Raw genomic sequence first — 14,162 nt, forward strand, 5'->3', positions numbered from 1 at the left:
TCCTATCTCTTATCAAATGGCTTAAAAAACAATACTGAACACTTCCAAAACTAAAATAATGCTCTTCGGTACATCCCCTAAACAGCAGAAACATTTCATTCACTTCTCTCTCACCATCCTGACAATGAGCCATCGCCTTTAAATACCTTGTATGTGGCTTGATCCTGCCCTGAACTTTCACCTTCAAATCAGCTTAGTCGATTCACTGGGCTGTTTTGAAAACATCCCAGTAACAAACACACCACCAATCGGAGCTCATTCATCTTGCTATTGAGGACACAAGAAAGCTCACTCAACAGGGGTCTCACTGGGCTGCTGCATGAGTAAAGGGCCTTTCCTATACGCTCAGGCTGCCTCGTAAAAGCAGTTTGCTTGTATTGTAGTGGAAACCGCATGGAGCAGGTACTTAGGAAGGTACGTATGTAATATGTGTGCATGTGTGTGCATCTGAGGATGCTTTCAACTGTCCCTGATATTGCAGAATGGTTCCGATTTTTCCCTCATATTTTAATATGCTCCTTGTAAAATCTGTGGCTTTTATGAAACACAAGTGAGGACTGTGGTCACCAAATGCTAAAATAAATAATGCTAATGCAAGCCTGTTATGCTAGCAAGTTCCTAAAGCACATTAAGGCTGTCGCTGTCTCTGAGTTTGGTCCAGTGTCCACCATTAATTTTAGCTTTCATACTACTTCCTGAGCCAAGAGGTTAAGAGGTATGGGGATGTAATCTATGTAGGATTTCATTTGATGCAATCAAAGGACTGAGGTGAACAGTCATACAAGTGACTCTAAACTGGATGGTCACATTTGTGTGTAGGGAGATAAAATAGTCTCATTTAACCCCAATTTCAAAACATTTCTCAATTTTTTGCCTTGGATTTTCTTCTGCATATTGTAAAGTTTGTGACTTTTCTAGCAACTAAGGAAGAATTTGCAATAACTAAATAATAATAGACTGTTAAGATTCTTTTATAACAGCATGCAAATGCAAAGCATGTTATGCTATCAAGTTCATAAGTATGTAAAGGCTGCAGCTTTCTCTCTCTTTTAATACAAGAAATATCTTTATTAAATTATCACTTATGACACAGGCAATCGTACATTTATATAAATGAAAACTACAAACCTTACATCTCACATATAATCTTCTACGCAGTCATTATCATTCAAACATCCATTGTCCACCATCATTTTTTCTCTCTCTCTGACTCATGAGCTAACAGATTGAGAAGAATGGGGGTGCAATTGAGTTGTACCCTGCATTCTGACAACAGTGAACTGAAAAGATAAATTCTTATATACTAGTTATTTATGTATGTATTCATGTGCTAGCAATCAAACATCTGAGGTGTAGTCATACAAGTGGTTTAAAACGGATGTTCATGTTTGTGGGGGTGAGGGACTGTAGATGCTTTGAGTTGTCCCCAATTTCACAGAAATTCTCTTTTTTTTTGCCTCATATTTTGGACTGTTCCTCCTAAAGTTTGTTATTTTTCTCGCAAATTAACGAGGACTGCAGTCACTAAATAATGATGCCAATCAAGTTTTATACTTAACAGCCTTCAAAAAAGCATGCTAATAATACTGCTAATTACATAAAAGCAACAGCCGTCATTGATTTTGGTCCTTTATCAGACATTACTTTTGAACTTTAAGACGCATGTGATGGGGGACCATGCAATGGGTTGAAGAGTGCATTCTGACAGCAGAGAACATGATAAATTACTATGTTTCATCTATTTATGCATTTATTCATTTAACTGTAATCAGACATCTGGTGTGTATAGCTGTAGACATACAAGTGGCTGTAACTGATGGTCATGTGTGTGCACTGGGAGAGATTTAAATAAAAAAATACTCATTCTGACATCTGAGGTAAATACAGTCAATAAAGTTGGCTTTAATTTCTGGCTACAGGGGTTGTATCTGAATGAAAGTAACAAACAGTTGTCATTTGTTCACAGATAAGCAGATATTCTAGCTTTGCAGAAGTTGTTGTGTCTTTCGGCTTTTCCCGTTTAGGGGTCGCCACAGCGGAACTCCGGTCCGCTAATGATTGGCAGTAGATTTTTACATGCAGAGTTGCCAGCCCTGATGCACAACCTTCAACGAATGTCCACCCATTCATGCATGTCTCCATGCAGAAGACGCTCTAGCTGAGGATCGAACCGGACAGCGTCTTACTGTGAGGCGACATCGCTACCGCAGCACCACAGAAGTAGTGTCCATAACTATTAATTTTCACTTTCCTCACAGTCAGACATAAGCATCATACTAAGTAAATGGCTGATTAGTGGCAGAGTGTCACACAGAACAGTATTACTAACAATATTTGGTTCTCTCACCAAATTTTTTTCTCTTCAATTCATTCTGTGTGGGGTTTGCATGTCCTCTTTGTGGGTTTTATCTATGTGCTTTGTTTCTTCTCCCAGACTCACAGCTGTACAATACATGCATCTGGCCATTTGTGCTTTTTATTTTCATGCCAATTTAACATCAGAGTAGTGCATAGAAGATAACTATGTTTTTTTTTTTGGAGGAGGAGCAAGCCAGCAAACTTCCCAGATCCTATCCTTGCATTTTGCTTTCTTAGACTATTAGGGATCTACCATTTCCTTAGCTTTGAACATTAAGTTTTAGATGCAATTTATTTTTTTCAGGCCATTATTAAATCAAATGTTTGTAACAAAAATCTGTAAGATACACCACATCACATCTAGAACTCTAGGAATTCTGTGGGTAAAACAGCCTCCAGCCCCCTGCTTTATTCAGTTACTTCCTCAAGACTTAGAAGTTTTGTCCAGTGCCTTATAAGGTAACACAAAGTAATGTGAAAAAGCAAAAAAGTAATCTGGGTGAGGTGGGGCTCGGATAAAGACTAGTGAGAAACAGGGGGGGCAAAGAGTACTCCATCTACGGCTCCATATTAACCAAGGCCAGCCTTGTTAATTGCAGCCAGACATGTGAGGTTTACATAGTCAGTAAAGTGGCTATAATGAGTAAATACATACTGAGGCAGTCTGTGGATGAAAATGAAACTGAATGACCTCATTTTCTGTTTGACTACAATAGTCACTAACTTGTTATAAATACAGCTCATCCCCAATGCATTTAGCCCCACCCATTCAGTTGTTTCGTGCAGCCCCCTCCTTTGCTTAGAAGTCATCAGTCTCCACTACCTCAGACTGAATTTGATTATTTTTCATCTAACTTACCAAAGGCCATCTCGTGTGCTAAACTAAAACTTGAAGTGCTACTGAACAGCTACAAAATCCATCCCAACCACAGCCCTTTCCTTCTCCTTCTCTGTTCAATTTTCACTTTCTTTTCATAGGTTCATAGGTTAGTACTAGGCTAACTGCCCTTGCGAGCCATTGTAAGCCTAGCCAATTATCCCTTGTGAGACTCAAACCCTGCACCTTGTGTTTGTAAGGCAAACATCTTAACCATTAGGCCACCCTCCCAACCCCAATAATATGTATACATGTTTTACTGTATTACATATTTGAATATATTTCAAGTTTTTATGAAGGAATCTTTGGTTTATAGGTTCATAGATTAGTACTAAGCTAACTGCCCTTGCAAGCCATTTTAAGCCTAGCCAAGTATCCCTTGTGAGACTCAAACCCTGCACCTTGTGTTTGTAAGGCAAACACCTTAACCATTAGGCCACCCTCCCACCTTTCTCCAAAGTTCTTCTTTGCATCTAGACAATGTAATTACTAGGCAAAAACTGAATTTTGTCCACATTAATATAAAAAAAAAAGCCACTAGAAATTAACAATTCACAATTTTCACACTGCGATAGCACTAATCAACCAGTTTCTTACTGTGAAATCTTCTTGAAATTTCCCCTTCTACCCCAACTTTTTTGTCTTGAGCCAGCCTTTGTGGAACAGTTCCTACATAGCTGGGGAATCACATGGTGAAAAAGCTGTTTTATCACCTACTTCACACTGCCTTATTTCCCAGATTTGTAAAGATGTCTTGGGAAGATCTGTTAATGAAAATTTCTGTCTAAAGGAGTACTCAAGAATTTTTCAATCTCTCCAGGTAAAACCAGTATCCTAAGCCAGGCTTGAAACCGGATAACTGAATATGTGGCAGTTAAGCTACTGAGTGTATTCACATCACAACTATATTTAAATAAAGTACTTCCCAAGTATTTTGAAGTACTGAAGAAGTTTCAGGATCTGAGACTTAAGCAAATCAATCTGTTTTTTTGTCACTTAACTAGATAAGCTGCATTACAATACTGCCTTGATATTTTACTATATGCATTTGGACAATTTAATTCCTGGAATGGGAAGGCAGCTGATGTACATATCCTCTCAATGAACAGGCCCAGGATGCTACTCTCCCAGTCTTTCAGGAAGCTGCTGGGGCACAGAAACAAACCAGCTTTGGAGATTGCAAAGAAATCAATGCAGGGGTCCACCACTAGGTTCTTGCAGACAAATGCTTGGTTTACCATTGTCTGACAATTTGGCTGCAATGGTGAAGTCAGCAATGGGTTTAGAGGCTGGTATTAATTTTGAAGTATTTAAAGCAAAACATTGATTAAATAAGCTTTACCTACACATTAAATAATATAAATACCGATTTTTCTAACAAAAATGAATTGCTTTTTAAATAATGCCACTGTATTTCACAACTTCTTAACCATTCTAATCCTCCTCACAGGATGACAGTTAGGGACAGCTTTCCAACATACTGCTTTTACACAGGATATATATCTGCCCAGGCATATACTGGGCATTTGCTTAAAAGCCTCCCCTTTTCTATTTTGAGGTAACCCAGGAGTGTGCAAATGTCCTTTTGCTCACAGTAGGTCATCTCCAGATTCCTGACATCCTGTAGTAGGTTTAAAATAATTTTAAAACTTTCTCATAGCATTTTGGCGTCTTTCCAATTTGTATGCCTTTGTGGAGGATGGAAATTTCTGTTTCACTGTCTAGCTGAATATATATGTTTCATTTCTTCACTAAGCAGAGTGCAATACAAGGCAGTAGTAGCTATTTAGGGAGCCACAGCCATGACATAAAGGGATAAAGCTCTAACTATGGTCCAGGCAACCCAGTTTTATTGACAGGCTCAGGCATTTGAGATGCTGGCAGGGAGTGATAGACATTTCATTACTCTCTGAGGAGGAGATGTGGTCCATAAAGAGATTAGTCATCAGATGGTTCCAGAAGGGGGAGGGACAACAGGGTGTGTCAGAATGTATAAAAAAAAAAAAAAAAATCCTTTCCCTCATATAAGCAGTTGCCAGCAACACCACCCAGCTCCACGCTGGCCCAAGTAGGATAAAAACAGGGGATGGAAGATCTGGTGATGGATAGGCACTGGAGTAAAATGGAAGGTATGAAGCAAGTGTGGGGGAGCAGGAAAAAAAACAGTTCTTGCTGTTTGATAACTACGGCCTCAAGGATTTTTGTTCTATTTCTTTCATTTTGAGGCCAGACATTTTTTCTGTGAGTAAGGGATATACAATGAGCACGTTAACTAGTCTAGCTACCTGAAGTGTGTTTCTGAACAAGTTGTCATTGTATAGCAGTGATTCTCAAAAGTTCCTTACATGTCAAAGTGTGTTTTATAAAACAGAAAGAGTTAAGTAACTGTAGATTGAGGAATGTGTTGTCCAAGAAAAATGGCAGCAGGGAAAGTCCTCTAGCAAACAAGAGGATAAGAAAACACTGCAGTGAACTGTGTTCAATACTAATACAATTAAAACAAAAAAACGAACAGAAACGTTCACTAATTTAATCATAAAACCAAATAGAAAACAAAGCTTTCGGGTTTCCCCTTCATCAGTGCATAACCAACTTTGTTTGTGTCTTTCGGCTTTTCCCGGTTAGGGGTCGCCACAGCGGAACTCCGGTCCGCTAATGATTGGCAGTAGATTTTTACGTACTGGCTTGCCATGCCTAACGCACAACCTTCAATGAAGGAATGCCCATTCATGCATGTCGCTACACAGAAGACGCTCAGAATCGAACTGGCAACGTCTAACTGTGAGGCGACAACGCTACCGCAGCACCTAAAATCATTTAAATACATAAACGTCTAACACAGCCAGCCAATCAGAATAAAACATCCATTGAATTATTAATAAAATTAAAAAGATTAATGTAAGCTCATTTGCTTCTTAAGTAAAATGGGTTTTAAACTATGCCCGAAATGAAAAATATTTTTACTGATACTCCTAGATTTGTGCATAGAAATGAGAGAAATTTTAAGAGCAGATTATGCTATAAAGAATTAACAATGGGCCGTGTGACTATGAGTTCTAGAAAAGGTACCTTCCCCTGCCTTGGATGTAGTTGCTGCAGGGACATAATTACAGACACTCGTTTTATACACCGTAAATCAGAGAGAATATAATTTCAACAACTATGCCGATTGCACTACAATGTATACTGTTTATTTAGCTACGTGTGTTTTGTGTCCCGCTTTCTATATAGGAAAATGCTCTAGAAAACTGAAAGAGCATATTAATAGAACGTAGATCTGAGATTAGAAGGGAAGTAGGAACAAACGCCCTAGTCAAACATATATCAGATTATGGTGTTGCACATAAATTTAAATTTAGAGCTATAACAGTGATTCAGAAGAACTTAAGGGGTGGAGATAATAATAATAAATTAGAAAATGCTTAATTTACATGGATACTGGAACTAAATACAGATATGCCCCCAGGACTGAATGGGGCTGTAAGTTTAAAATTTGGTTTTATGATTAAATTAGTTAACATTTCTGCTGTTCATTTTTTAGCAGGGAAAGTCCTCCCAGGTTTCAGTTTCAGTTTTGTAATACATCACCATGCTTTGCAAAACCAAAAAACCTGTGGGATTTCAAAGTGAAAGAAAAAAAAAGAGGCAAGAAAACAAGTCATGCTAATCTTGAAAAATTAAACTACTTCCCTCCACCCAAGATCCCATCTTGTTTGAGGAAGCAAATTCACACAGCACATCACTTAAGACAAGACCACAGGAAAAGCTGACTGTGCTCTCACCACCTACCCTTTCTGAAGTAGTCATGCTGTCTAGAGCCAAACTGTCCTCCTCTGCAAAAAATTGAGAGGCCATGCTCATCCGACTGTTGACATCCCCTGCTGATGCTTTGATGGCTGCCATAGTTTCACTGCTTAGCCTGATTCACAACAAAACCTAAAAAAGGAGAGAGAGTGTAAATTCATCTCTGGATAACAACAAAACAAGTCAAGTATTAGTTTATTCAAAAGGTTTTCAAGCAGAAGACAAAAAACATTATGATGCAAAACACACGTAATGGCTACTGATACTAAGATTAAGAATGTGGTCCACCGCCTCAGCATAGTCTATAATTATAACAGTTCCTTTCCCTTGAAGAGGATGGAGCAACCTGCAAGCCATCCAACAACCTGAAACACATGTAAAACCAAGATTCTGGGGCATCAAGAAGAAAAAAAAAATGCAGATTTTATATCTACTGAAGACTTTTCAAAATGAATGTAGATTGGAGAACAGCCTAGAAAAAACTATATTCTTAAAAAAAACTATATTCTTCAATAAGTGAGCAAGAAGCAAATCAGAATACAGAAGTAATCAAGAATGCGAAACACCCAAGACAGAAGCAACAAGAATTACTAACCCGCATACACATGTGAAGTTGAAGTAACACTTAACTACACGTTTTATTAATCACATGGCCTGACAAAAGAAGAAAACAGAGTGTCACACAAAGAAATTTAACACTCTACGAGTGTTTGGTGAATAACAGCTAACCAGTGTCAAAAAATCTGTGAAATGACAGAAGCTACACTTAAGAAATGCTACAATTAGAACAACTAAACTTGAATGTTGGTTAAAATATTCCAAATTACAGATGTGACACTACTCCACATATATTACAGGTTTGCAAGGGGCATATTTACAAAACTGTATCAAATGGGTGCCTTAACTGTATCCATTGTTAAATGGTCCATTTTTTCCCAAAAGTACCAAAGACCTCCCTGTGCTGAGGCAACATCTGTCTCAAGGTGATGCACCATACATTTCAGTAGCAAAAGGCAGCTTACATAATTAAAGAGATAACCAGTCATCTTTCCAGTTACAGAAAATAAAACAATGCCTAATAAATACAAATAAATTATACAAACTGTTTAGGGTATGCCACAAAAGAAACCTGCAGCCAGGAGGAGAATGGATACATTTACTAGCATTACTCCTGCTCGAGTTTCCATCTTGAAGCTCTACAAGTACCTGAAACAGCTGTACTCCGAGGAAGATTTCTGCAGCAGTGTATTTTATTTTTATTTGCTAAGCTAGTAGGTGGTTTGATCCATACTGGGCCCTTTTAATTGATGAATCAGGCCATGCAGCAGCAAAACAACTTAAAAAAGCAGCCAACACAGATGAAAGAATATAAAAAGTGTACTTTGCATAGGTTCATCATAAATATAAAACTGTGATCAAAAGACCATGATAACCTGCACGCTAGAAGAGAATAGTTCGCAGGAGTGATCCATTACAGATATGATTACTGACCAGCAGCAGCACACGCAAATCAACCTCCTTACCATAATTTGATGCATTCTATAATTCTGGATGCTTTCATTAGCAGGGAAGAACCCAGAACTGCAAAGAGGACCCAACAACAAAGTATACCCGCATTTAACGTTAGCACTTAAAGCCTTCCAGAAAGTTCTTATCCCTGGTCTGAGTATCCATCAAGTGAATCTGTGTAAATCATCTCTCCAATGAAAAAAAGGGAAGAGTAATAACTCTAGAACTCATCAGCTATGCCCCCCCCCCCCATGTTGCATCTTAATAAGAAGTTATGTACTCACCATAACGTTCCATCTGAGTAGGTAAACTTCATTTGTCAGCAACCTATGGGAATCAGATCCGACCTCGGATCCGAGCCAGCAGTTTTCAACAGCTTTAGATCCGAGCTCCAAGCTCCTCCCCCTACCCATAATCCCCTGCCAACCCTGACTGACCTCAGATCAAGTTTGCCCAACAACAGAAACTGCTATAAAATCATTAATCTCAAGATAAAGTGGGTAAAACCTATGGACCTGACTATGAAGACATTTGCAAGTGAGGGGGGCAGGAGGGAGGGACGGTTGCTGACAAATGAACTTTACCTACTCAGATGGAACGTTATGGTGAGTACATAACTTCTTAGTCTGAAGTAGTTAACTTAATTTGTGCAGCAACCTATGGGACAGAGTCCCCAGCTACCTGAATCTTGGGCGGCCTTCATGGAAGGATGTTCTGGAGCACTGCAGAGCCAAAGGATGCTCTCCCTCTGGAGATCATGTCCAATTTATAGTGACTGATAAAAGTATGAGATGAAGCCCAAGTGGCTGCCGAGCAATATCATCCAAAGAAACTCTAGCTCTAAAAGCCGCAGAGGTAGAGGTAGACAGAGTAGAGTGGGCACAGACTCCCTGAGGTGTGGGCCTGCCCGAACTTTCATATGCTAAAAGGATACACTGTGAAATCCATCTAGACAGTGTGACTTTAGACACAGATTTACCAAAGTTGAATTTGGCAAAGGAGACGAACAGCTGATCGGATTTCCTATGACCAATGTCCTGTGGATGTAGAAGCGAAGTTGTCTATGCACATCCAATGAGTGTAGTTTGTATTCCCCTTTGTTATGGTAATTAGGAAAAAAGACCGGCAGGTTGATGGACTGGTTAATATTTGACTCAGAGGCAACCTTGGGAAGAAAGGAGGGATTGGTCCTGAGGTAAACTCTATCCTTGTGAAAGGTCAAGTATGGAGGTTTTACAGAGAGGGCCTGTAGTTCAGAGACCCTTCGAGCCAAGGTGATAGCGACAAGAAAAGCAGTTTTCCATGACAAGAATTTAAGATCTACAGAAGCTGCAGGCTCAAACGGGGGAGCTGTCAAGGCCTGAAGCACCAGCGTTAAATCCCAAGGAGGGACTACATCCTTCACTGGAGGTCTGAGCAGAAAGGTGCCCTTCAAAAAGGTCTTACACAATTTCGTGGTGATCAAAGGGCCCAATTAATTTCCCACGTGATAATGAGAGATAGCTGCTAGTTGAACCTTGACTGTGGAGGAGCTAGCCCCTTGATGAAACAATCCTGACAGAAATTCTAATACAGCAGGCAAAGGAGCTGTAAAAGGATCCAAATTTTTGCGTTCTGCCCAAATGGAGAAACGCTTTCATTTGCTGCTATAGATCTTTCTAGTAGAAGGCTTGTGCGCTGCTACTAGAATGGTTTTAACTGGGGAGATACCGGGAGTCCTAGCTACGAGTGGAACTGGAGCAGCCAAGCTGTGAGCTTGAGATTGTCCAGATTTGGGACTGGGAGATCTAGGGGGTGGGATATTAGATCCGGACGGGAATCCAGAATCCAGAATCCAAGGAGGATTCACCAGATGAGATCAAAGGTAAGGGAACCAGGTTTGACGAGGCCAAAACAGGGCAATGAGGATAATCCTGCTCCCCAACAGACTGGCTTTCTGGAGAAACTTCAGCATCAGAGGAAGAGGAGGATAAGCATAAAGAAGACCGGGAGGCCAAGCATGCACCAGAGCGTCTCTCGGGGGCTCCCCGAAGGGGGAAATGAGAGCGAAGTAGTCGTAACATTTTGTGTTCGAGGGAGAGGCAAAGATCGCAACAGGGTTGACCCCATTTGATGAAGATCCGATTCGCTATCTCGGGATTCAGAGACCACTCGTATGGTAACAGGATGGTGCGACTTAGTTTGTCCGCTAGGATGTTGGTCCATCCTGGAATGTGCGTTGCTATGAGAAAGCGGTTGGTGGAGATCGCCCATTCCCACACCCTCATGGCCTCTCGACAGAGTGGGTAAGACCTGGTTCCCCCCTGTTTGTTGATGTACCAGACAACCGACATATTGTCCGTCTGAATCGCAATCGTTCACCGCCGTCATCTCTTGGACGTTGATATGCAGCAAGGTCTCCGTGAGGTCCCACGTGCCTTGGACTGTCCTGCCCGAACAATGCCCCCCCCCCAAGGTGAGAGGTGTCCGTGGTCACCGTGGCTAGTGGAGGGGTCATAGAAAAGGGGCGTCCTTGCTGGAGGTCCGGAGATTGGAGCCACCATAGGAGGGCCCTCTTGTAAGTCCTGCTGAGTGGAACGGGATGGTTCAGAGGATAGTGAAGAAAGGACCACTGGACCTGAAGGGTCCATTGTAAGACCCTCATGTTCAAATGTGCCACTGGCAATAGGTTGATTGCTGCCGCCATCGAGCCAAGAGCCCTCAGGACCAATTCCGCCGGGGGAGCTGGAGATTGCAGAATAGCCTGCACGTGTAGCCTCGGGGATAGTAGATGGTCTGTGGTCAAGAAAGCTAGGAGTTTTTTGTCCAATCTGGCCCCTATGAAGTCTATAGTCTGAGTCGGAGTAAGAGACAACTTCTCTATGTTGATAGTGATCCCCAGCTGGGGAGCTAGACGAAGAAAGTAGTTTCTGGCTGCACAGAGTAGATGCCTTGTCGGGGCAGTCAGGAGCCAGTCTTCCAGGTATGGGAAGACCTGAATTCCCTGGAGCCTCAGGTGGGCCGCTATCACTGCTAACACTTTGGTGAACACCCTGGGGGTTGAGGTGAGACCAAAGGGGAGGACCCTGAATTGGAAATGACTGGCTCCCAGCCAGAAGCGGAGGAACCTCCTGGATCACCTGTCCATCAGAATGTGGTAGTACGCATCCTTGAGAACTATAGAGCACATCAAATCATTCTCCCCCTGCGGAGGAACCTCCTGGATCACCTGTCCATCAGAATGTGGTAGTACGCATCCTTGAGGACTATAGAGCACATCAAATCATTCTCCCCCAAAAGGGGGAGAATGGATTGAAGAGTGACCATGCGGAACTTCTCTTTGGTTACTGACAGGTTTAGGGAAGAGAGGTTGAGGATTGGTCTTAAGTCCCCAGTCTTTTTTGGCACCAAGAAGAACCTGGAGTAAAACCCGGACCTGCACTGGTCTGGGGGGACGTGTTGGATGGCTCTTTTTTCCAGCAAATGTTGGATTTCTACTGCTGCGGCCTCCCTCTGATCGGGTGGGACATCGGGGAGGTATCTGGGGCTGTGTGGGTAACGTGAAAAGGGAATTAGATATCCTCTGGATATGATGCAAAGCACCCAGCGGTCTGTCGTGATGGACTCCCAAGCTGCTGGGTGCTTCGAGAAACGCCCCCCCCAACTGCCTCCGGAGTGGAGCAGTTAGGCAACCCCTCAGGGGTGTTGCGTGGGTTGGTCCAAGAAAGGTTCTCTGGATGGATCCAAAGTTTTGCGGGCCCCCTCTGCCTCTAGGGCGGCGTCCACCCTGCCCTCCTCTGCCACGGAAGGGCTGGGAGTCCAGAGCGGGACGGGACTGTTGCAACTTCTGGAACCACATCTTCTTCTGTCCCTTTTGGTTCTTAGAGAAGGACCTCTGGGGAGCAGAGAAGTGGACTCTGATGGCAGACGTCTTCCCGTCCTTTTCGCTCTGGACCAAGGTATCTCGCACGGTTTTGCCGAAGAGGGCAGAACCATCAAAAGGGGCATTAGCAAAAGATGTCTTAAAGGGTTCCACGAAATCACAGTGCCGGAGCCAGGCCTGACGTCTCATAACGAGGCCCACTCCGCCGGCTCTAGCGGCTCCTTCTGTGGCATGAGACAGAAGCCGCATAGAGGTGTTAGATATGGATCGTAGAGTGGCCATCCGAGTGGAGTGCAATTGTTTGTCCTTCGCCGACATGGACTCTGGGGGCGACGCAGCGTACTCTTTGATAAGGTCCCGTTGCATTTGGAGCACATGTGCCATGTAGTTCAGCGACCTCACAGAGAAGGTAGCCGAACTAAACACCCACTTCCCTAGGCGTTCCATCGACCAAGACTCCTTGCTTGGGGGATGAACTGAGGGACTCTCCTGAGCAAGTTCCCTCTTGGTGGCCACCGCCACCAACATGGCATCTACAGGGAGACCCTTACTCCAGTGGGACTTGTCAGAGGGTGGGCTAAGAATCTTGTCCGGGTGCTTGGGGACTGGCTCCACAGTGTCCGGCTTCTTCCACACCCTGGTAGTAATCAGGTCTACCAGGGGGTCGGCCGGCGGGGACAACCAAGAGGTAGACGGACCTGCTTCAAACACCTCCAGGAACACGGATTCCTGGAGGAGGTAGGCTTTGGGGCAGACCACCCCCCCTTTATTCTTAGCATCTCCATGATGTCACCAAATGAGACATCTTCGGGGGGTGATCTTGGGGAGCCTTCACCTTCCTCCAAATCCGTGTCCTCAGTCAAGGACTCGGGGGAGTCCAGGTGCCTCCTCTTGCACCTTCGCTTGTGAGGAACCTCCTCGGGGGGGGGGGGGGGCTGTCCGAGGAGGTCTCACCAGCAACGTCTTGTTCCAATGGGACTACCTGGGACGTCAAGCAGGCTGTCCCTGGGGCCGGGTGATGGAAGTCGGGCCCAAATGAGAAGGAGTGCAGGGTGGAGCCGTGGCAAGGGCCGGGGGCCTGGAATCTCTTGACAGGACCCTCTCCACCATGTCAAATGCCGAGGGAGAGCTGCTCTCTCTGGGATCCGAAAGCAGACTCTCCCTCGGATCTGACAGACGGATCGGAGCCGGCACCAAGTGATCGGATCCGACGGACCAGCATGCTCTGACCTGGATGGAGCCAAAGGCATGCCGATACCGCCGGATCCGAAGCTCAGCTCTCGGCTCCGAGAGCTCAGATCCGAAGAAAATGGACCAGACAGACTCGAGGGAAGTGTTGGTGCCGAAGTACCCGAGACTATCGGCGCTGACATACCCCCGGCTCCAAGGCTGCCTGGCTCCGAAGACTCCGAATCCAGGAAGCGGGATGGAGAAGGAGCTATCGGGGCAAAGAAGGGGGTTGAGCTCCCCCCTGGAGGGGGGGGGAGGCAGGAGCGCTCCCATCTGCAGTTGGGCCTGGAGGAATCTTCTCATCATCCGGTCCAAATCTGCATCCGTGAGACTTCTGGTAGATCTCGACGAGGCCACCGAGGCAGGGTGGGAGTGTCGCCTCGATGACCTCGAAGGAGATCGGGTCTCCTCCTCCTCAGGACCCGGTGAAAAGCACGGGGACCGGATCCGAGAAGGAGACGACCCAGAAGACCTGGAGGGAGAAGACCACTTAGCCGGGGGGGCCGAAGCAGAGGCCTCAGC

At 44.0% G+C, this 14,162-nt stretch overlaps 1 protein-coding gene across 2 annotated transcripts in view; it reads right to left on the bottom strand.

The window, feature by feature from the left end:
• The window catches only part of SYMPK (symplekin scaffold protein), a 2,606,756-nt gene that overhangs the window by 2,501,059 nt on the left and 91,535 nt on the right, over positions 1-14,162 (bottom strand). For both annotated transcript variants that reach the window (XM_044062505.1, XM_044062497.1), the window contains exon 2: positions 7,025-7,171. In XM_044062505.1, coding sequence (XP_043918440.1) covers positions 7,025-7,138 — 114 coding nt within the window. In that variant the 5' untranslated portion in view covers positions 7,139-7,171. The remainder of the gene's footprint in view (positions 1-7,024; positions 7,172-14,162) is intronic.

This window comes from Protopterus annectens, chromosome 1.part0 (assembly GCF_019279795.1).
Source record: "Protopterus annectens isolate FY-2018-M chromosome 1.part0, PAN1.0, whole genome shotgun sequence".
In the NCBI taxonomy this organism is placed as follows: domain Eukaryota; kingdom Metazoa; phylum Chordata; order Ceratodontiformes; family Protopteridae; genus Protopterus; species Protopterus annectens.